Source organism: Nerophis ophidion, linkage group LG09, assembly GCF_033978795.1.
Source record: "Nerophis ophidion isolate RoL-2023_Sa linkage group LG09, RoL_Noph_v1.0, whole genome shotgun sequence".
In the NCBI taxonomy this organism is placed as follows: domain Eukaryota; kingdom Metazoa; phylum Chordata; class Actinopteri; order Syngnathiformes; family Syngnathidae; genus Nerophis; species Nerophis ophidion.
In genome coordinates this window covers 45,916,504-45,941,613 of record NC_084619.1, presented here as the reverse complement: position 1 = coordinate 45,941,613, position 25,110 = coordinate 45,916,504, and the positions used below count along the sequence as shown (strand labels likewise).

General features: G+C 36.8%; 1 protein-coding gene across 1 annotated transcript in view; it reads right to left on the bottom strand.

The window, feature by feature from the left end:
* Positions 1–1,370: 1,370 nt before the first annotated feature.
* The window catches only part of col13a1 (collagen, type XIII, alpha 1), a 151,158-nt gene continuing 127,418 nt past the window's right edge, over positions 1,371–25,110 (bottom strand). Inside the window, exon 38 of the mRNA XM_061911054.1 lies at positions 1,371–7,391. Coding sequence (XP_061767038.1) covers positions 7,359–7,391 — 33 coding nt within the window. The 3' untranslated portion in view covers positions 1,371–7,358. The remainder of the gene's footprint in view (positions 7,392–25,110) is intronic.

Sequence of the window (25,110 nt, the reverse complement as noted above, 5' to 3'; positions counted from 1 at the left end):
TGCCAGCAAGTTTGGAAAGCTGCCCGAGCTTCCTTTATTAAATCCTCTGAAAGAATGTGCCGCAGTGCTAATCAGCGACGCATCCCGGCTCCCTCGTATTCTCCGGGTCAACAAGTTCTTCTACGGGCTAAATATCTTCATCTTGAAGTACCGTCTCATATACTGGCACCCCGATTTGTAGGACCATACACTATTGAGGCCATAATAAATCCCGCTGCTGTTAAACTTTCTTTACCTCCTTCAGTCAAGCGACATCCCGTGGTCCATGTTTCCCAGACAAAACCAGTTGTTACTTCCCCCTTCTCTTCCCCCGGACCCACCCCACCCTCCCAGGATTTTGGACAATGGTGACCCCGTTTGGACCGTAAAAGAGATTCTCGGGGTCCGTCGGCAAGGTAGGGGGTTAGTTTATTTAGTTGATTGAGAGGGTTATGGGCCTGAAAATAGGTCTTGGGTCCCTGCTTCCTACCTTGCTGACCCATCTCTGCTTAAGGACTTCTATCGGGCCAATCCAGGAGCTCTTCGGGGGTCTCGCATAAGGGGGGGGGGGTGGTAGCGGGGGGGATACTGTTATGACACACGCACAGTCTGTTCTTCCATCTTCTGTGGGAGCACTCAACAGCTCCACTCTGAGCTCGTCCAGACACGCCCCCACACGCACCGTTCAGACCGCTCCCACACACAGCTGGAGACAATCTTCAATCAAGACACCTGGCAGTGATTACGGACGACAGGATAAAGAGCCTAGCCGCTGACTCCTTGTCTTTGGAACGTTGCTATTGCTTGCAGTAAGCCTTTTGTATCTGACTCTCCACCAATGATCTATTCCTGTGCTCGTTTTCCTCCTGCCTTGTTTGTGATCTCCTTTGTCTCTTCTTCCTCCAACAGTCCCTGCCTCCATTCCCATTGCCATCCTCTCTGGAACCCTGATTGCTCTCCTGAATCCTCGACCCATTGCCTGGACTTTGGACGCTCTCTCCTGCCCCACTATTACGCCTGGACACCGGACTGCTTTTGCCTTTTCCCTCTGGTTTTGGATGCCACCATCCAACACGCATGACAACCTTCCTTATGATATTTGTATATGTTAATTTCAGCACATAATTCACACTCAAACACATAGTAGCATACACACCCTACGTAATCATAAATTACTCAATAAATAATTGAGTTGGACTTCCACTGTTGTGCCGTCTCCTTCCCCCTGTCTTCGCCCTAACACCATTCTTAACATGTTAAGAATGGACAATAAACAGCACCTTGTACAAGTCATATCAATAAAAGCATATTATGCTTTTATGGAACTGTTTAGTAAAGTCTACTATTTGTAGACCCGTATGTCCTCTTTGAAACACACACAACACACAATATGCTGAACATGAAAATGTTTTTTATTTTCATATCGTGACAGAGTAAAATCTGTTTGGCATTCAGTGATGACAGCTGCCATTGTGAAAATAAAAGATAAGTAAAAACCTAAATGTAAAACAAAGTCAATATCCTTACTTTATATATAAAAAATACTTCACCTTCCTCATCTTTAAGGTATTTAGTAAATACCTCAACTGGCTGGAAGTTACATTGAATGTCAAAGAAACAAATACGTACACATCAATTCAATGTCATGATAGCATAGAAATCCTCCCATCAACCATGAAGGGAAAAAAAGTCTAATATAGTTTATACAAATGTGCATATTATTAATAACGGAAAATAAAATGACATCAAAATCATGCAAAGTCACAATAATGCCCTTGTTGACCATATTTGACTCATGAGATTAAAAAATATAAATTTAAAAGATTGTTGCTTGTTTTATAAACAACATTAGCTGTACTTTATGGACATCAAAATAATCTGATATGAAAAAAACATGTTAGTACTTTTTACTTTATTTACAAATCATGGACATGATTCAGCACTTCTCAGCTAGATCACTTAATTTACTTCTAGATCACTAGATCTAGATCACTTAACTTGACAACACTCAATACGCTTTTTTGCACTAAATTAGTCTGATTTCTCAAGTAGAAAAAAAAAGAAAAAAATAGTAAAAGACGGTCCGTCCCCGACTGATATCCAGAGGAAGGTTGCTATTGTTCTGGACTATCTTGCCTGTTGTGCGAAAAGTTAGTCAGTTGGCTTGCTCAAATGCAGCGTGAAGAGGTTTGTGCACACTTTATTATTCACCTGTTTTATCCCTGCTTCATTTTCTTTTTGTAACATTTTTAATTTTTTGGGGAGTCCGAATTAAGCCGGCATTATACATTTCCTTAATTATCTTCTTAAGTAATCTTTTTTTCTACCATCGATGCACTTCAAAATGTTCTGTATTTTTAATTTGTTTGGCAAATAAAATAAACAGTCTGCCATTCTTTACAATTATTGCTGATTTTATTAAATGGTATCTACTTGCCGGTCCTTAAAAAAATGAAGGAAGCTTATTTAAAGTCGAACTATTTGAGAAATCGGACTAATTTAGTGCACGAACACGTACTGAGTGAGAAAATTACTATCTGATCCCCTGCTGCTGATTCAGTAATTTTTCACTTCTACAGAGTTATTAACAGTCCATCATCTTTATGGTAGGTTAATTACATTGTTAAAAAGATTAAATAAAGGTTACATGAGAATGTGACAGAGTGTTTATGTGTCCATGAAACACACAAATTAGCAGAGTACTGCAGATATATTCTCATCACACGTATATACTCTCTTAAACAACCAAATCCACATCACTATAGGCAAGACCAAATAACTATTCTCAGGGACAAGTACAAGTACACTTTTGCAAGTCCTACAACTACAAGAAACTACAAGTACACTACACTACTACAGGTACTACAATTGCAAGTACTGTAACTATGACTACACTACTCCTGCAGGTGCACTACTAAAAGAAACCCCAATACTACGACTACAAGAAACTACAAGTACTACAACAATAAATATAATACAGCAAGTCCAAGCAACTACAAGTACACTATTACAAATTTTACAACAACAGAAAACTGTGAGTTCTCTACAACAAGTACTCAACTACAAGTACTCTACTGCAAGTACCACAACTAAAATAAACTTCAAGTAGTCTGCCGCAAGGACTACAAATAAATAAAACTACAGGTACTCTAATACAAGTACTACAACAAACTACAAGTAGGCCTACAATACTACAAATCCTACAAACTACAACAAACTACAAGTACACTACTACTAGTACAACTAAAATAAACTACAAGTACTACATCTATAAGTAACTACAAGTACACTACTACAAGCCCACTTTGGCAAGTACTACAACTATAAGAAACTACAAATACACTACTACAAGTCCTACAACTACATGAAACCACGGTGTTGAGTCACATTTTATTTTGTGGTCAAATACTTATTTAACTTACTCAAATAAAATAAAATAAAATAAAAACTTTTATTTCATGCTATTTTTGCTGGATTTCTTTTACACTATTGTACTCTTTTAAACTGTTGATGTGTTTATGCTAGGGGAAAATACAGCTGGGGATCAAATATGAATAATTTTCCACACTGTGCGACTTTTCATGGATACACTAATTGTCACTTATATTTCAACATTACTGGACTGGCCAATAAACTTATTATCAGAATAAAAGTAAAACATACAAAAAACACAGGACGTCAAGTTGTGCTGTTGAATATAACACAACTTAAAAAGAAATAAAGGGTTAGGGTTATTATTATACATTTGATTCATCTGTTGAGTTGTTAATTATAAAGCTTTACACTAAAAGCTGAACCCTACAATAACTATCATAATCTTTTAGTCATTTAAAAGTTAATTTCATCACTTTTTAAAGTCTCACAATTTCAGTGATTTTAACAACTCAGCAGGGCATATATTTGACAATTAAATATATGCTCAAAAATGCCAAAAAGTTACTTTTTGTTAAAAAAAAACCTGTCTCACAAATGAAATGTGTACAGTCATAAATATGTGTTATTGTTAACATATTTTTCCTTTACCTTTTAGCACATTTCCTACAACTTCTCGCTAAAACACTTAAACTAGTAAAAAAAAAAAAACACATTCCATCATTGCTGCTCTATATACATTCATGGATCTTATGAAAATAAACTTTCAAATAAACAGAATAATTCAGTTTCAATTTGGATCGAGCTCACGCAGATCAGATTATTTGGTACCTTTCACATGGAACTGAATTGAACTGAATTGTATCACATAGCACATATATACAATGGGAACTAAAGGAAATGAAGACAAATACAATAATAATAAAACAAGGTTCTGATGAGAAACCAAAAAAACAACAAATTGTACATTCCTCTTTTTGCATGTACTGTAGCTAATAATTTGTAGAAGTACATTAAATGGACAATATTACTACATGGGAACACGTTTTTGTCGACACCCCGTCTAAGCTTACCCTGTCCTGATCCAGTGTTTTTATTACCAAAAACTGCTTAAGTCGCTTTTGTTGACATACAATTTACCAGCCAGAGGGGTCATTTCGGTCAAAAATGTGTCCGTTTATGGCGACGTGTGTTGTAGTTTTAACTTCATCATTATCGCTCACAAGTTTTTGCAAAATCCGATTCGTGGTAATGAGTAAAAACTTTTTGAGCTATCCATAACGGAATTAAAGAAATTGAGTGAACACTCTTGTCAGTCATCACCTCTCTTTGTCTCTGTGGGTGAAGGCAGGGCCGCTTGCATACGCAAACAGAAGTTGAAGATTGTAAAGTAACGTAGTAAAAAGTGTATGATTCGACCCAGCCCCAAGATCTAATCAGTTCCTTTTACCATTTCCGACAGTTCTTTGAAAAATTTACTGTCTGTAATGGAGGGAAAGAAACTGAGTGAACAATCTTGTCAGCCTCTGCTATCTTTGTCTCTGCAGGACAGCTAGTATACACACACACAGAAGTTGAAGCTTGTAACATAAACGCAAGGTAATGTAGTATAAATGATTGGATCGGGCTCAAAATATAATCAATTGCTACCCATTCAATTAATGACAATTCCTGAAAGTTTTCTCAAAATATGCTCATATCATTTAGAAAAATGAAAGAAAGAGGGTGAACACTCTTGTCAGTCATCAACTGTCTTTGTCTCTGTGGGTGGAGGCGGGGCCACTCGCATAAACACACATTAAGGTGATGCTTGCAACCTTAACGTAAAGTAACATTAGAAGTGATCCAGATCAGTCTCGAAACGTGATTTGTTGTTGCTTTTCTCATTTCTAATATTTCTTTAATGTTTCATCAAAATATGCTTCTAAAGTTTTGATCTATAAAAAGCGGAATGAAAGAAATGGACAAAGTGAATCCTCTTGTTAGTCATCCACTGTTTTTGTCTCGGTCGGTGGAAGAGGGGCCACTAGCAAACATACACTTTAAAGCTTGAACTTTAAAAATAAAGTAACGTAAAATAAATGATCAGTGTCAGTCCTAAAATGTAATCACTTGTTCCTTTTACCCGCTTCAGACATTTCTTGAAAGTTGGATGAAAATACACCTGTAACGCTTCGACTTATCAATAGCGGAATGAAAGAAACTGAGTGAACACTCTTGTCAGTATTCACTATCTTTGTCTCTGCGAGAACGCTAGCATTAACATACAGATGTTGAATGTCCTGACGGAAATGTAGACAATTTTGTAAAAATAATTTGGATTAGGCCCAAAATGTCATCAGTTGTTCCCATAACCCCTAAAAGGTTTCCTGAAAATAACACTGTGAACTGGCTAGCAAACGGACAAACTAAGTAACACATTAACTGACTACCTAATAAACTAACTAATCAAAGGCAATGACATGATCTCATGTGATTAAACCTCACTTAACAATATATACCAGTGTGATATCCCCAAAAAACAAATACGGGTGGTATAATCTCCGATACAAGCAGTCCTGCGCTGTGTTTAGCACTAGGTGTCGTGAAAAAAACAATGACCACTCCACTTCAATTTAAAGACAGCATAAGTCCATTCTTAATGGTTAAAAATAAATACCAGTAGGTTTGTGTCCATCAGCCGTTAGTGCTCATCATCGTCTTCACATGGACAAGCTGTGCAGGATGAACGACAAACAATATCAGTTCAGTCTGAAAACTTGCACAGGGTCAGCCCAGAAAAGTGCCAATAATAAACTAGGATTGTATGTTCATGTTCAAGGCCAGGTCTCCAAACACCCCTTTCCATATAATGTAAATTCTGTCAAATCACTACTAATCTCTACTCATTTGACACAAGAATTTATCACCTAGACTGACATTTCAAAACCAAAACTTGCCCGCAGCTTACATATATATATAGTTTTTTTAAAGATACAGTAGATATACCTGTGTGGATATACTTTAGGTAGAGAGGAAAAATATATGTATGTGTTAACTTCAGAGTATTCAAACAATAGTCAAGATGAAAACAGGAATGCTTTGCTGCGCTAGAGTTTTCAGAGAAACAGGAAAGTACGTGTCAAACACTGTCAGTCCTTTTTCATGTAGGTTCCTTTTTTAAAAGGTGTATTGGAGAATGTTTGTATGTTATGCACGGAGAATAAATCTATACCCCCCTTTCTGGCTGGTAAGATAACTGCTCCTGTCGCCTCTTCATTAACCAAGCCACAATTAACACATATGTTTGATTTCTTATGTATTTTTGAAAGCATATTTCTTCTCATCCCTTTCAGCCTTTTGGCAATCCCCTCCCCCATTTTTGCAGTTTGGACACCCCTGCTATTAGCAAAACTTAATATCTGAAAAGCAAATAAATAAATGCACATGCAATGCATCTTATTTTGAGTAGTAAGTTCCGCAGAGTATGATATGTGCGATCTATATACAACGACTGAACACATTTATACATATTTTGATTGATATTGTACAATACTTACAATCATTTGTATGTCAACACTTCCATACAAAGCATTTTATGTATGGGTTCAGGACACATTCTATACATCGGACTGTTTAAATATTAAAATACTATAGCTGCTGTAGAAGGTTGTTCTATAGAAGGCAGTGAGTGGGAGAACATAAAGAAGGAATAATCTATAGGCTCTACCTTGTGAAGTTTTTATGTCATCTTGGATACGAGTCAGCTGCTTTCCACTGTTCATGTAATTCCAAAACAAATCGTGTGTTTTGGTTTGCTGATTGATATCAGTAAATGGATATATTTGTGACAAGCAATGGCATCTAACTTCTGAGTCATGGTGGAGTCATGGAGCCCCACTGTCCAGCTCCAACGTCACCGACTCTGTGTCCAGCATTGTCATGGTGGCTCAAGGTTCTGGTAAAAACTCAAAGATCTCTCAGAACGCCTTCAAGTCTTCTGTCGGGTGGTTCCACGGGCCACTCCCTTACTTCTTAGCCAGTTGGAAGGGATGTTGGCCCTTGAAAGATGAAAAAAAAAACATGTGTCAACAAACACACGTTGGCGCACAAAAGACTACAATCAGAGTTCAATGCTTACAAATTTCTGTAATTTTATATGTAGCAAATAGGGTGGGAAAAAATAAGTATTTGATCCCATGCTGGGTTTGTTAAGTCTTTTACAAAGCCCGTTTCCATATGAGTTGGGAAATTGTGTTAGATGTAAATATAAACGGAATACAATGATTTGCAAATCTTTTTCAACCCATATTTAATTGAATGCACTAAAAAGACAAGATATTTGATGTTCAAACTCATAAACTTTATTTGATTTTGCAAATAATAATCAACTTAGAATTTCATGCCTGCAACACGTGCCAAAGTAGTTGGGAAAGGGCATGTTCACCACTGTTACATCACCTTTTCTTTTAACAACACTCAATAAAAGTCAGGGAACTGAGAAAACTAATTGTTGAAGCTTTGAAAGTGGATTTATTTCCCATTCTTGTTTTATGTAGAGCTTCAGTCGTTCAACAGCCCGGGGTCTCCGCTGTCGTATTTTACGCTCTATAATGCGCCACGCATTTTTGACGGGAGACAAGTCTGGACTGCAGGCGGGCCAGGAAAGTACCCAAACTCTTTTTTTTACGAAGCCACACTATTGTAACACGTGCTGAATGTGGTTTGGCATTGTCTTGCTGAAATAAGCAGGTGCGTCCATGAAAAAGACGGCGCTTAGATGGCAGCATATGTTGTTCCAAAACTTGTATGTAACTTTCAGCATTAATGGTGCCTTCACAGATGTGTAAGATACCCATGCCTTGGGCACTAATGCACCCCCATACCAGGGGCGTCACTAGACCTAATACTGTACTGGGGCACACCTGGGGCACAAATAATTCATTTGAGCTTGCAAAGCGCGCAAGCAAAAACATTTTTAGCACTTATTTATCATAAAAAATACATAAATAGTGCTTTAAACTATGAAATCATATCAGATGATGTTGTATGGATCTTTGATTAACCACCTGAAATTAACTAATGCATTTGACCTACTTGTGCACTTTTTTACGCCAGACTTCTACACTGCTACTAGTAAAAGCAAAAAGGAAGAGCAATGAATCTTTTTGAAATATATATTGCAGTAATCATCTGCAAATTTAACATCTACAAAAGTAAAACAAAAAATAAAGCACCTCTACATGTCTGGGTTCTTTTATATTATTTAATTTCCATTTATGGCAATGTGGCTAATCCTATTTCAGATACACAAAACTATAAAATATACACAAAACAATAAAGCCACAGTGGTAGAATAAATGAACAACTGTTGTGTGTCTGTTCAGGAAATCATTTTCTGAGAAGTAAACTGTAACGTCTCCTTTTCATTTTTGCAAAGTGGTCAATCACTCTGGATGGACATGGAAATATTACAGTAACTGTTATACAGTTTACCAGTGGTTCCCAACTGCTGGCTCGTGACATAAAAGTGGATTGTGTGTCATTTTCAGTGAGTCGCAGTCACATGTGTGCATGAAAAAAAAAAAAGTTTAGGGAGAAAAAAATCAAATTGTGGCAACAAAACCAGATTATTTTAGCCTTTTTTCTAGTGACTATTAGTGAGTATTTTAGCAAAAGGCAAACCGACTAACAAGTTGGAGGAGGACTCAGGACAGACATGGAAATATATTTTAAAAAAATCTAAATGGGGCAACAAAACCCGATATTTTCAGCCATCTTTCTGAAAACAAATACAGAAATGTTACTATTTTGTCTGGAAACAAAACCAGATGCTTTAGCTGTAGCCATTTTTCTGGTGACAAAACAAGATTATTTTACTCAAAGTCACACCGATTAACAAGACAAGTCTACTGTGCTATTTTTCTGTGAAATAAACTTGAATGATTTAAAAATTTGGCTCACGACTTGATGATATGGAAAAATGTTTTTCTTCCTGAAGATAAACCATTTGAGAAGCACTCGACTCACACATGCTTACTCCAAATCATCATTGATGCAGAACCAGCAGACAATAACCAACATTATGTTTCATGTTCATTGGAAATTCCCCCGACAGCTCGTACAGCAAATGAATATGTTTGTCTTGATGCAAGGAAGAACGCTAGCTAACTTAGCATCAACTTAAGACAATGATGTTGCCTAGCTAGCTAGGACTTCACTTACATCTCTCATTCTTGCTGCTTCTTTTCTGCTGCGGGTGAATAACTTTCTGATATCCATCTAGGAGTTACAGTTTGAGTCAAATCAAAATCAAAATAATGTAATTAACAAATTGTTGTTGGTTAACGTTACCTACCTCACACAGTGATTCGCATCGCCTCTCTCTCTCTCTGTCTCTCAACCGAAGTTGCGATCCACACGTGAATGAATTACCATATTAAGTAGCCATGTGCTCATTGTTTCGTGGAGTGAATACAGTAGCAATCAATTACCATACTAAGTAGTATGTGCGCTGTTGTCTATGTTATGTAGACTTAAAACTCTGAAGCGTTTTTTTTTAATGGTGAAATTTTTACTGGGGCACTGCAGATCAACAGTGGGGCACGTGCCCCAGTGAAATATGTCTGGCGACGCCCCTGCCCCATACCATCACAGATGCTGGCTTTTGAACTTTGCGTCGATAACAGTCTGGATTATTCGCTTTCCCTTTGGTCCGGATGACACGATGTCGAATATTTCCAAAAACAATTTGAAATGTGGACTCGTCAGACCAGAGAACACTTTTTCTCTTTAAATCAGTCCACCTTAGATGATCTCGGGCCTAGAGAAGCCGGCGGCCTTTCTGAATGTTGTTGATAAATGGCTTTCGCTTTGCATAGTAGAGCTTTAACTTGCACTTACAGATGTAGCGACGAACTGTATTTAGTGACAGTGGTTTTCTGAAGTGTTCCTAAGCCCATGTGGTGATATCCTTTAGAGATTGATGTCGGGTTTTGATACGAAGGTCATGGTCATTCAATGTTGGTTTACGGCCATGCCGCTTACGTGGAGTGATTTCTCTAGATTCTCTGAACCTTTTGATGATATTATGGACCTTAGATGTTGAAATCCCTAACTTTCTTGCAATTGCACTTTGAGAAACGTTGTTCTTAAACTGTTTGACTATTTGCTCACGCAGTTGTGGACAAAGGGGTTTACCTCACTCCATCCTTTCTTGTGAAAGACTGAGCAATTTTTGGGAAGCTGTTTTTATACCCAATCATGGCACCCAACTGTTCCCAATTAGCCTGCACACTTCTGGGATGTTCCAAATAAGTGTTTTATGAGCATTCCTCAACTTTATCAGTATTTATTTACACTTTTCCCAACGTGTTGCTGGCACCAAATTCTAAAGTTAATGATTATTAGCAAATAAAAAAATGTTTATCAGTTTGAACATCAAATATGTTGTCTTTGTAGCATATTCAACTGAATATGGGTTGAAAATGAGTTGCAAATCATTGTATTCCATTTATATTTACATCTAACACAATTTCCCAACTGATATGGAAACGGGGTTTGTACTAAAATACAGTGGAACAAACCATTTGTTGTAGTAGGTATATTTTTTTGCTATCAACACAGGTACAAAATGTGTGTTCTGATCCCATATTGATATTACATTACAGTATATTGTATTATATTATTGGACAGTAGTGTTGTCGTTATTCAACATTCCTCCTGAAAACAAACAAGGCCAGTTCACCTGATGATTTCCATTTGGTTGTCATGTGACCACATCATACATTTCCTTGTGGTCTTTTGAGAGATATTCAGGTGTTGATTGCCAAATGTGTGCTCAATTCCAGTTCCAGTCTTGTGCCAGTTGACAATCTTGTCCTGGAGATAGCTTTTTGGTCTTGCCCATGATGGTGTAAACATTTTAATGAAGAGAGTGTTTGTGTGACAGGTGTATTCTATACACATAGGGCCTGACTTACTAAGATCTAAATACTTTGTTGAACAGTGTGTACAAGCTACAGAATAGCGTGTACTATTTGTGAGCGTGTAGCGTGTGATCCATTAACATTGCTTGTGCAATCGAAAAGTGGTGCAGATCGCCTTATTTAAACGAGGATTATTGTGTGTTTTAGGCTCATTTTTTTGCTGTTTTTATCTGCCACATGTAGAAAGCCAGTCTGTGAAAATAATGCATACATTAAACCGGTCCCTGGCGGAAAAAAGGTTGCGGAACCCTGATCTAACAGCTATGAAATTATAAAAGGATGTTGCTGAATAGACGATGTCTCTAATATTTTCAATTTCTGACCGTCTAAATATATGTAGGACTCTCATTTACTGCATATTCACTTTATCATGCTCCTACTGTACCTGTGACATTTTGCTAAGTTTAAAAAAAAAAAAAAAAGAGGGGACATCTAGTTTTGACATATCTCACTTTGCATGTAACAAATGAGTTAATATCACATTTTAGCTTCACATTAGAAGCTGAATTGCTGACCTGAATTGACTTTAACGTCATATTCAAGGTTTATGAGTTTTACCCTTATGATGGAAATGACTGAGTGAAAATGCATATCCAGGAAATTGAAACCACAAGAAACTTTCATGTAAATATGCAACTTTCTACCGACAACAGTTGAACATTCACCTCCTTAAAACCAGGAGTGTCTACTGTTGCAAATTTGTGCAAGGTTTGACCACAATTTTTTCACAGCTTGACTGTCCTGCGTGTACGCTTCCCTGCCGCAGCGAAATAGACGTTAGCGGCAGACCTGAACTGGAGCGAGTACTTTTTGCTCGCCTCGGAGCCAGTGAGAATCTGTCTCTCGTCTTGCTCATCTAAATGAGAAGGCATCAAATTCAATTGAACAGGTACTAGCACTGACATGATAAGCGCTGAGTTAGTACCTGTTGTATTTACGGCAGATGACATGCTCGCGTTACTTCTGCTGCGTTGACATCGACCTGGTTCAAAAATGCAGCTTTTATCTATAGTTATTGCTTGTACGTCCTCCTCTTGATGAAACAGCAATTTTATAATTATTACATGTAACGCTGCTCCAGTCTTTTTTTGTAAGTTGTAGTCAACTCCAGAGCATTTGTTCCATCGGGCGCTACCATTTTGCTGTTTGGTGTCACCATGCACATTACATCCATCCATCCATCCATTTTCTACCGCTTATTCCCTTTCGGGGTCGCGGGGGGCGCTGGCGCCTATCTCAGCTACAATCGGGCGGAAGGCAGGGTACACCCTGGACAAGTCGCCACCTCATCGCAGGGCCAACACAGATAGACAGACAACATTCACACTCACATTCACACACTAGGGCCAATTTAGTGTTGCCAATCAACCTATCCCCAGGTGCATGTCTTTGGAAGTGACAGACCGTTATCGTTAAGGGAATTGTTTTTTAGAAAATTGGCAAGCGATTCCAAGGAATTGATAAACTGAGAATCAGTTCTGAACAAGAACAGGATTTCGATTTCCCATTCCGAGTTGACGCAACTTTTTTTTTCTTTCTTTCTTTTATCACTGAAGGTTCATGGGTGGGAGGCTGCAGTACTGTGCTCAAGATGCAAACATTGCATATTTAAATATGTTTTTAAATATGTTTTTATCATATAAGATATATGTTTAAAATATATTATTTGTGAATAAATTAATGCCATTAAAAAAATATATATATAATGACACCAAAACACATCAACTGAAGTTGTTTTAATCAACCCCTTTAAGTCATCTGGCACAGTGGTGTGCATATGCTTCCAGACCGCACAGAACATTTAATTCATTTATAAAATACCGCATTTTCTCTGACTTAACTTTCGCCTGTCCCACTAAACACACCAATAAGCTTATTAATAGATGCATATTAACACAACTCCTTTGTTATAGTACATGGAATAATGCACTTTAATGGACATATACAATGTTTCTTGTGCCAGATTGTAGGCCAAAGCTAATTTTTCATGCAAATTTTTTTTTGCTGTTTTTATCTGCCACATGTAGAAAGCCAGTTCTTAAAAATATTAAACCGGTCCCTGGTGGAAAAAAAGGTTGCGGAGCCCTGATCTAGCTGCTGTGAAATTATAAAAGGATGTTGCTGAATATACAATGTCTCTAGTATTTTATAATATGTTGAAACACACACGTAGTATTCGCTGTCTATCGTGTGTCAGTAGAGCGCGAGCACTGCTCTTTTACAGCCATGTGTAAATTTGTCCGTTTGTGAATCCATTTCAAATGTGCTAAATAATACACAAAATTCTTCTCCAAGACAGTGATGAGTTAAAGTTAAAGTACCAATGATTGTCACACACACACTAGGTGTGGTGAAATTTGTCCTCTGCATTTGATCCATGCCCTTGTTCATCCCTGGGAGATGAGGGGAGCAGTGGGCAGCAGCAGTGGCCGCGCCCGGGAATCGTTTTGGTGATATAACCCCCAATTCCAACCCTTGATGCGGAGTGCCCAGCAGAGAGGTAATGGTTTCCATTTTTATAGTCTTTGGTATGACTCGGCCGGGGTTTGAACTCACAACGTACCGATCTCAGGGTGGACACTCCAACCCAATGTTTCTCCACCTTTTTTCAGTGATGTACCCCCTGTCAACATTTTTGTAATTCAAGTACCCCCTAATCAGAGCAAAGCATTTTTGGTTGAAAAAAAAAGATTAAGAAGTAAAATACAGCACTATGTCATCAGTTTCTGATTTATTACATTGTATAACAGTGTAAAATATTACTCTTGTAGTGGTCTTTCTTGAACTATTTGGAAAAAAAGATATATAAATAACTAAAAATGTGTTAAAAAATAAACAAGTGATTAAATTATAAATAAATATTTCTACACAAAGAAGTAATTATCAACTTAAAGTGCCCTCTTTGTGGATTGTAATAAAGATCCATTTGGATTCATTAACTTAATTCTAAACATTTCTTCACAAAAAAATGAATCTTTAACATCAATATTTATGGAACATGTTCACAAAAAATCTAGTTGTCAACACTGAATATTGCATTGTTGCATTTCTTTTCACAGTTTATTAACTTACATTCATATTTTGTTGAATTATTATTCAATACATATATCTATAAAGGATTTTTTAATTGTTGGTATTTTTAGAATATATAAAAAAATCTCACGTACCCCTTGGCATACCTTCAAGTACCTCCAGGGGTACGCGTACCCCCATTTAAGTGTTGATAAACCACATTGCGTTTGCTAAATAGTTATATTTGCATCTTTTCCTGCTAGTATAGTGGCTGTTTTGATCATCAGCATATATTTTGCATATTCATGAAGACAGAGACGCAAAATGGATTGCACGCCTTATTCTGCTCGCTGAACAAATGCATTCCACTGTGCACAAGTTTAGCAGATCAGCTTTGTGTGTGCTATCAAGTTTGCACATGTATTAGTAAACACAAACCTTTAGTTTGGCTGCTTGGTATGAGATCAAATACTGTTTCCCTCAATCTAATGTCATTCATAACCTTTTTATTTTTTACGCACTTGACATTATTCCCTCTGTAACAATTAAGCTGCTAAGAAAATGGTGTACTGTTCCTATTGTATTCAGCAGGGGATAAAATACTAATTTTCCCCAATGCACAGTACTTCATGTGTGTAAACTAAAAACAGCTTAAAAAGGAAACAATAATTACTCACCTCATTCAGCACATGCAGTGTAGCACATAAAGTATGACTCAAAGTGCATTATCGATTAGGCACACTGCAAACCAGCTCCAAGTTAGTCCTGAATTTCAACACATTTAAGTTAAAGTTAAAGTACCAATGATTGTCACACACACACTAGGGGTAGAGAAGCTGAGATGAAATGTTTCTAAAAAGATATTCCCTTTGCTCTCAGAGCTTACATTGGCCTTCAAATATCAAGATATTGACCATCTGATTAAGTAAATATCAGAAAATAGCTTGGTCGCAATGTAAAACTGATTTAATAAGTGGGGTGCAACCAAGGCTCCTCTCCACTTTTGAAGGTTTTCTAACTACTTTTAACACACCGATTAAGAAAAAATGTCACAAAACACACCGTTAAGGATTTCACGATAACACCCATTATCGCAAATTATTAGAAACATTACAACTTAATTCTCCACAACTTTGCTGCACAATTTCGCAAATCGCGCATCGTAGCAGTCTAACCCAGGGGTGTCAAACTCATTTTAGATCGGTGGCCACGTGGATAAAAATCTACTCCCAAATGAGCCGGACTGGTAAAATCACGGAACGATAACTTAAAAACAAAAACAACTTCAGATTGTTGTCTTTGTTTAAAAAATAGAACAAGCACATTTTGAAAATGTACAAATCATAATGTCGTGGTTAATAGTATTCTAACTTTATTTGTCGTTATTTATACTTTCTGAATAAATTACGTGATCATGTTCACCAGTCAACTCAATAGTGTTAATTTTCAATCTATCAAGATAAAACAATATATAAAACTCAAATTACAGGATGTTATTTATTTAGTTTGCGCATTTTCCTCAATTGGTGCACTAGCATGTTTTTTTTTGACATATGTAGCATAATCTACAATGATATAAATAATTGCTATTGCGACATCTAGTGGACACATTTACAACAGCAGTTTCCTTCCATCAAAAAATGTGGCTCATTTTTATGCTGCAAACTCATCCCGTGGGCTGGATATAACCTATGTTTGACACCCCTGGTCTAACCGGTCCATGCATCACTTCCTTGTGTGGCTAAATACTATTTTGCTGTGCAATGTTGCTAAGATGCTTCTCTTTTTGTTCTTGATATTACCATACTTGCCAACCTTGAGACCTCCGGTTTCGGGAGGTGGGGGGTGGACGGGCGTGGTCGGGGGTGGAGAGCGGGGCATGGTTATGAGTCAAATATTATATATATATATATATATATATAATACTTAACTTTCAGTGAATTCTATATATATATATATATATATATTAATTTTATTATATACATATATATATACATATATATATACAGATATATATATATATATATATATATATATACATATATAAAATAAATACTTGAATTTCAGTGTTCATTTATTTACACATATACACACACATAACACTCATCTACTCATTGTTGAGTTAAGGGTTGAAATGTCCATCTTTGTTGTATTCTCTGTCACTTTTTTTCAAACCACAGCTAGACTCTCTGGCAGAGAAGTCTAGCATAGCCATTATGGACAACACCTCCCACCCACTACACTCGGACCTTGCGGAGAGAATGAGCACGTTCAGTGGAAGGCTCAGACTCCCAAAATGTAACACGGAACGACACAGGAAGTCCTTCATACCGACAGCCATCAGACTGTATAATGCATATTATATAATATTATATATTTAATATATTATATATATTATTTTCTTTATTAGTATTTAATTGTTTATTGTGAGCGAACTGTGGTGCTGAATTAAATAAAATACATTCTATTCTACATTCTATTCTATTCTATGTACAGTAGTATTGTCATGTTTAAGAGTGTCACAAGTTCACAACATTGGAGCTTACGGCAGACGAACTGCTTTACGGTAAGATGAAAATGTGACTGCAGTTGATGTGTGTTATTACTGGGCTGGGAGGACTTTAATGAAACTGCCTAACAATAAACCCACATAGGAAACCAAGAACTCGCCCTCGATCATTCTACAGTTATAACGTCATTGGGCAGACACGCTCTTTATACTTTGGGAAAGCGGGCGTGAAAACAGACTGTCGACACGTCACTCAGGTCCGCTCGGGGCTGGAGGGGGCGTGGCCTCCAGCTCCACCTGAATTTCGGGAGATTTTCGGGAGAAAATTTGTCCCGGGAGGTTTTCGGAAGAGGCGCTGAATTTCGGGAGTCTCCCGGAAAATCCGTGAGGGTTGGCATGTATGGATATTACCAATACATTATATTACCAATATATGATAATATACTGAGGAAATTTCCCAACCATGTATTGCAAATTTAACTTTGTCTCACAAACAAAACAAAAAAAATGTCCATTTCAATTTAGTAGAAAACCTCCTCGAAGACATTAAACACCTTTGCAGCATAGTTCACATCTTAGAGCGGTCGTCCAGAAACTTCAGAGATCCTGGTATAAATCCAGCTTCCGCCATCCTAATCACTGCCGTTGTGTCCTTGGGCGGGCAAGAAACTTCAACCACCTTGCTCCCAGTGGTGTATGAATGTGATTGAATGTTTGGTGGTGGTCGGCGCAAATAGCAGCCACGTTTCAATCAGTCTAGCTCTGACTACAAATTTAGCTTACCACAATCCATGTGTGAATGTGTAGTGAATGAGTGATGGGTCACTGTGAAGTCGGGGTGCAACAATTCTTCGACATTGTCAAAAAATATCGACAACAAATGACGTCATTACTTGTGTTTTTCCGAAGGGATGCGAGTCAACAACATCGAAGGCGAAGAAAGGGCAAAAGTGTGGGAACTTTTCCTCTTATTCTTGTTAAAAACATCAATACCTTGCACATTTTGCAAAGCAGGTTTATTTTTTAATGACAGTACGTCTGTGATACAGGAGCATTTTAAAGTTAAGTTAAAGTTAAAGTACCACTAATAGTCACACACACGCTAGGTGTGGTGAAATTTGTCCTCTGCATTTGACCCATCCCCTTGATCACCCCCTGGGAGGTGAGGGGAGCAGTGGGCAGCATTTGGTGATTTATCGTTTGTTGTTACTGCTGCCATTTGAATTGTCCTTTTTTTTTTGTACATGAACATTTTTTTTAAATTTTTTTAACACTTTGCCCATTTAAAAGCAAGGACAGACAAACGTTTAATTATTATTTTTATTTTGCGACAGCTGAATGAGCAAAATAAGTATAGTATAAATACATGCTAATGAATTAATTAGTCATATTTATTGTTTGTATGCACATGCCTAAAATATCTCCAGTTGAATTTAAAAGTTGAAAAAAATGAAAATAAATAAAAGTCAATGGCTAAATTAGAGCCACTAAATATGTATACACTTTATAATCCAAATAGTCGACTAATTGCTAAAGTAGCTGATGAGTATCAACTAGGGCTGTGAATCTTTGGGTGTCCCACGATTCGATTCATTATCGATTCTTGGGGTCACGATTCAATAAAATAGCGATTTTTTCAATTCGATTCGATTCTCGATTCAAAAACTATATGTTTCCGATTCAAAACGATTCTGTATTCATTCAATACATAGGATTTTAGCAGGATCTACCCCAGTCTGCTGACATGCTAGCAGAGTAGTAGATTTAAAAAAAAAAAAAGCTTTTATAATTGTAAAGGACAATGTTTTATCAACTGATTGCAATAATGTAAATTTGTTTAAACTGTTAAACGAACCAAAAATATGACTTATTTTATCTTTGTGAAAACATTGGACACAGTGTGTTGTCAAGCTTATGAAATGCGATGCAAGTGTAAGCCACTGTGACACTATAGTTCTTTTTATTTTTATTAATGTCTAATGATAATGTCAATGAGGGATTTTTAATCACTACTATGCTGAAATTATAACTAATATTGATACTGTTGTTGATAATATTCATCTTTGTTTCACTACTTTTGGTTTGTTCTGTGTCGTGTTTGTGTCTCCTCTCAATTGCTCTGTTTATTGCAGTTCTGAGTGTTGCTGGGTCAGGTTTGGTTTTGGAATTGGATTGCATTGTTATGGTATTGCTGTGTAGTGGTTTGTTGGATTGATAAAAAAAAAAAAAAAGTTTTAAAAAAAAGAGAATCGATTCAGAACCGCACAAAATATTAAATTCTATTCGTATTTGAATCGATTTTTTCCCCACACCCTTAGTATCAACTATTAATTGTTAAGATAGCCGATGGCTATAAACTATCAAAATAGTAGTCAGTTGCAGCAATACTTTGAGTGTTGAGAAAAGCATCCGATCAATCCATCCATGTTCTATACGACAGTGGTCCCCAACCACCAAGCCGCAGCTCGATTTGTACCTGGCCGCAATGTTTTTTATTTTTTTATTAAATTAACATAAAAAACACAAGATACACTTACAATTAGTGCACCAACCCAAAAAACCTCCCTTTTTCATGACAAAAAAATTATAATAAATAAATAATAAATAAATAATATACCATAGTAAGTTAACAAATACTAAATACATCAATAATCTTTGTCTCAATAAAAAAAAAAAAAGTTAATCATAATTCTTGTTCTGTGTACTTGTAGTTTGAACAATCTCTTACACTGGATCATATTGGTGCTTTGTTGGATTTATTTGGTTAATCCATTCCATAATTTAATTCCACATACTGATATGCTAAAGGTTGTAAGTGTTGTACGAGTATACATATGTTTTAAATTACATTTTTCTCTAAAGATATATTTTTCCTCTTTTGTTGAGAAGAATTGTTGTACATTCTTGGGTAGCAGGTTAATAAATAAAGGGTTTGTATGTTCTCTATATCCAGCATGATCTGTTATTCTAATTGATCTTTTTTGTCACGGTTAGTGAATGAAGTGTACATTTGTAGTTGTTTCCCCATATTTCTGCACAATACTTATGGTAACACGAGTGAACATACTGTATGAGAGTGATTTGTGGTCTAGAACATATTTTGCTTTATTCATTACTGATGTGTTTCTTGCTCTTATGTTGTATATTTTTTACATGAGGTTTCCAAATCATTTTATCATCTATTTCTACACCCAAAATCATGTTTTCTTTTACCCTGTCAGTGTCTACTCCATACATTTGTAATTGTGTTTGACTTTCTCTTCTACTGTTACCATATAGCATTATTTTCGTTTTGCTGAAATTCAAAGATAGGCTGTTTTTGTCAAACCATCTTTTTAATGTGTTCATTTCTTCTGTTAATATTTGTATTAGCGTTTGTGTGTTCTCTCCTGAATAACTCACAGTTATGCCATCTGCAAATAATACTAACTTTAAGTTATTTGTAACTTTACAAATGCCAATAATATAAAGATTGAACAATTTTGGTCCAAGTAGTGAACCCTGGGGTACCCCACACAATATTTTCAGCTCTGTGGAAGTGTGTTTGCCTATCTTCAGGTATTGCTTCCTGTTGGTTAAGTAGCTTCTAATCCAGTTCAAGACCAACCCTCTGATGCCATACCTTTCTAATTTGTCTATTAAGTGGAAGCAAATTGAATTGTTCTGCCTGTCACTATACCTCGCTGCCATAACAAAGATTCATTGTTTGTAATAAATGCAATATTTTGGACCATTTTGTACTGCTACTTTGTGTTTTGTTTTGTTTGATGGTAATCTTCAAGTATAAAGACTGTAGTCTTACTTAGGGATGGGTACTGTCGAGTGTCGTAGTGTCGTAGTGGTTTGTGTTGTGGTTTGTGCAGCCCTTTGAGACACTAGTGATTTAGGGCTATATAAGTAAACATTGATTGATTGATTGATTGATACTCTTATATGTACCGACCAAAGTCTGTCAGTTCTACCGAGTAACGATTCACATCATGTCACCATTGCAAACTCGGCACCGACTCAAGCACAAGCACTCGGCGTGCAAACAGGCGTACTCGTAGCGTACTGCTAGTAAAGTAATCCATCATGCCAACAACGAAGCATGACTGATACTAAGCATTTAAATGTAAGTAAAACATTGGCCTTCAAAAAGATTTAGCAGCGTTTTATTTTAGCATATATGTTAATTAGCTGTTTTATTTTGTTTATTTATTTGGCTTTTAAGACCACCAATCACAGAATATTCAATTATATAATTTGTTTGAAAGAAAAAAAACATACATAAGAAAAATAAGGCCATAAAAAAAACTAAATACTAAATAATGACGCTGATAATGATTTGGCACTTCTTAAATGTTCAAGTTTAAAGCATGTTGGGTTTTATTAATGAATGTATGACTGTCATTTTTAACAAACATTTTTTTAGTATTGATGAAAAGAAAATGGAGACTAGCTGCCGACGAAGGCATGCATCAATGCAAAGTGCTGTGCGGAGGTGAGAAAACAATGAATATTCAATGGTTGGCAAAGATCCAAGGAGTCTCATGGCAACGTGATTCAATCCCAAACAAAGCCTTGTCATAACTGATCAAAGTACAGGCCAATCAGTGCATTCATTTCTTCAACACTTGGGAAGTGAATTGGCTAAGCTCAGTGAGGAAAAGCACTTCAATCAATGGTACTCCTGGATGAAATTGTCATGAAATAAGATCGATGCTACAACAAGACTTGTCTTGGCTCAAAGGTGATTTATATATATATATATATATATATATATATATATATATATATATATATATATATATATATATATATTAGGGTTGCGATCCGATTCAATATCGATTCATGGGGTCACGATTCGATAATATATAGATTTTTTCGATTCAACACGATTCTCGATTCAAAAACGATATTTTTCCCATTTAAAACGATTTTGTATACATTCAATACATTGGGGTAGATCCTGCTAAAATCCTGTCTGCTGACATGCTAGCAGAGTAGTAGATTTTTTTTTAAAGCTTTAATAATTGTAAAGGACAATGTTTTATCAACTGATTGCAAAAATGTAAATTTGTTTTAACTATTAAAAATATGACTTATTTTATCTTTGTGAAAACATTGGACACAGTGTGTTGTCAAGCTTATGAGATGTGATGCAAGTGTAAGCCACTGTGACACTATTGTTCTTTTTTTTAATGTAAATGAGGGATTTTTGATCACTGCTATGCTGAAATTATAACTAATATGGATACTGTTGTTGATAATATTCATTTTTGTTTCACTACGTTTGGTTTGTTCTGCGTCGTGTTTGTGTCTCCTCAATTGCTCTGTTTATTGCAGTTCTGAGTGTTGCTGGGTCAGGTTTGGTTTTGGAATTGGATTGCATTGTTATGGTATTGCTGTGTAGTGGTTTGTTGGATTGATAAAAAAAAACATTTTTTTTTTTCGAAGTTTGGACACCTTCTCATTTTATTGTGTTTTTTTTTTTCAAGACGATTTACTTTGTAGAAGGGTTTTCACTTCACGTGTTATAGTTTTGATGCCTTCTACTGAACATTTTAGATGACTACCTCTTGAAGCTCATCGAGAGAATGCCAAGAGTGTGCGAAAAAGTAATCAGAGCAAAGGGTGGCTATTTTGAAGAAACTAGAAGAAAAAAACATGTTTTCAGTTATTTCACCTTTTTGTTAAGTACGTAACTCCACATGTGTTCATTTATAGTTTTGATGCCTTCAGTGACAATCTACAATGCAAATAGTAATGAAAATAAAGAAAACGCGTTGAATGAGAAAGTGTGCCCAGACTTTTGGCCTGTACTGTATATATGTACAGACTTCCATCTCCCCAGCCACTTGGTCCACCTCTTCCCAGGGGATCCTGAGGCATTCCCTGGCCATCCGGAATACAAAGTCTCTTCAATGTATCCTGGGTCTTCCCTGTGGCCTCCTACCACTTGGATGTGCCCTAAACGCCTCCCCAGGGAGGCGTCCGGGGGGCATCCTGACCAGATGCCCAAACCACCTCATCTGGCTCCTCTAGATGTGGAGAAGCAGTGGCTTCACTTTGAGATCCTCAGGAATGACACAGCTCCTCACCCTATCTCTAAGGGAGAGCCCCGCCACCCGAAGGAGGAATCTAATTTAAACCGCTGGTACCTGAGATCTTTTCCTTGCCGTCATAACCCAAAAGCTCATGACCATAGATGAGGATAAGAATGTAGATCGACTGGTAAATTGAGAGTTTTGCCTTCTGGCTCAGCTCTTTCTTCACCACAACAGATTGATACAGCGTCACTGCTGACGCCGCATCGATCCGTCTGTCGATCTCAAGATCCACTCTTCCCCCACTCATGAACATGACTACGAGGTACTTAAGGCAAGATCTCCTCCCCAACCCGGAGATGGCACACCACCCCTTTTCCCCGCGTGAATCATGGTCTCGGACTTGGAGGTGCTGATTCTCATCCCATTTGCTTCAATCTCGGCTGCGAACTGATCCAGTGAGAGCTGATGATCCTGGCCAGATGAAGCCATCAAAACTATCTGCAAAAGCAGAGACCTAATCCTGTAGCCACCAAACTGGATCCCCTCGTGTGTGTATGTTACTTAAAAACTGTACAAAATAGCGCTTTTTGGGCTTCTTGTATTTTTCAAATTGGTTGAGGGATTCTTTGGTGAGTTTCTCAAGCAATGCTTTTTCTTCGTGGTGTTCTCCGGAATTTTCTTCCAACCGTTTTTATTGCAATGACAATAAAGATATTTTATTCTATCCCACTGCTTTTTGTTTACCATTTTCTCAGCAGAACCTTTGTGTTTTCGGGACTTCGCGACTCAAATATTTTTTTGACATATGCTGCTCCTTGCTAGCTCCTCTTGTGGTACAATAACACACTATATTGTTTGAATCAACAAGTATGTCTCAGCATCCTGAGGTAAGGCTACAAACCATAGTAGTAGAATGCAACACTAATAACCAAAATTGTTTTTTTTTCCCTCAAAATATGTACTAGCTAGCTTTTTCAATTATCTAATTTCTATTGCTTTTTCACTTTGTCTAATATTAAAGATGTCAAAATACAGCCCTTTCAGTTTTTTAGCCTGTGGCATTAGGTGGAAAACTACATACTGTACATGGTTTAATCTAAATGATTAGGATGTGAATATTTATTAAAAATGTCCTTGCAACTTTTTCTTCACATACGCTTCCTACCACTAGGTGCTAATATCGCAAAAAAACTATTGATCAACTGTAAATGTTTAACCCTATGTAATAAATACAAACATTATACCAGACCCTTCAGGTATTTGCAATGTTGCAATCATGCAAATTTAACCAATCCAATTACTGTCTCACAAGCCTTCAACAGGACTGAGGGACTGCGGAAGGATCGAGAATATTTAAAAACTATTTTTTAAAAGTATATTTCCACTTTTTTTTTTAAAATAATGTTTTAAATGTGTTTAAAATAACAGTAAATCAACACATTGAAGTGAACAAATAGATGGAAGAGTTGATAAAAGAGATTGCTCCACAATTATTTGCACACCAGCTGTGTGCGCGAGGGATGCAGCATTCACTACCGAGTAACAGAACTCCTTCGAAACCTGAGGACAACCTGAAATGCACCCGAGTGTTGCACAATAACAAGTTACCTGTGATTTAAAACACACTTTTATTCAGGATATAAGTACGGGTTACCTGGTTGATCTCTCCTTTAGTTTTGGAGTCCTTGGCCTGGAAAACATTGAGCCCTGATCTAACTGACCTATCGAATGTGTCTCTGCTTCGCCCACCATGTCTGAACTTCCTTATTTGCATTGACAGAGTGGTTGGAGTGAGATGGAAATTTCTCACCATCTCCGATTTACTTACACAAATCAGGGACAAGCGGTAGAAAATGGATGGATAGAAATCACCACATTGATATAGATGGAAAGTTGTATTGAACAATATAACAAGCATCACATTTTTGCAGCAACTTTTTAAAAAAGTTTACACGAAATTAAGCATTTTAAGGCACATTAATCTGTAAAAAAAAAGTCGTCCAAATCCCACAAGGACAGTTAGATCTAGTAAAATGTAAACGGGGCACTTTTATCAAACTATTCACATGCAAGCCCACATAACAAGATTTTTGCTGATGTCGGACCCATATCCGATTTTAATAGCGGTTTGGGACACCGCTATATAAGATATATGAAAGAACGAGTGTGAATAGAAAAATATGCACAGATGGAGGAAAACTGCCGTAGTTTTAAGAGGTCCTTTATTATTGCCCATTTT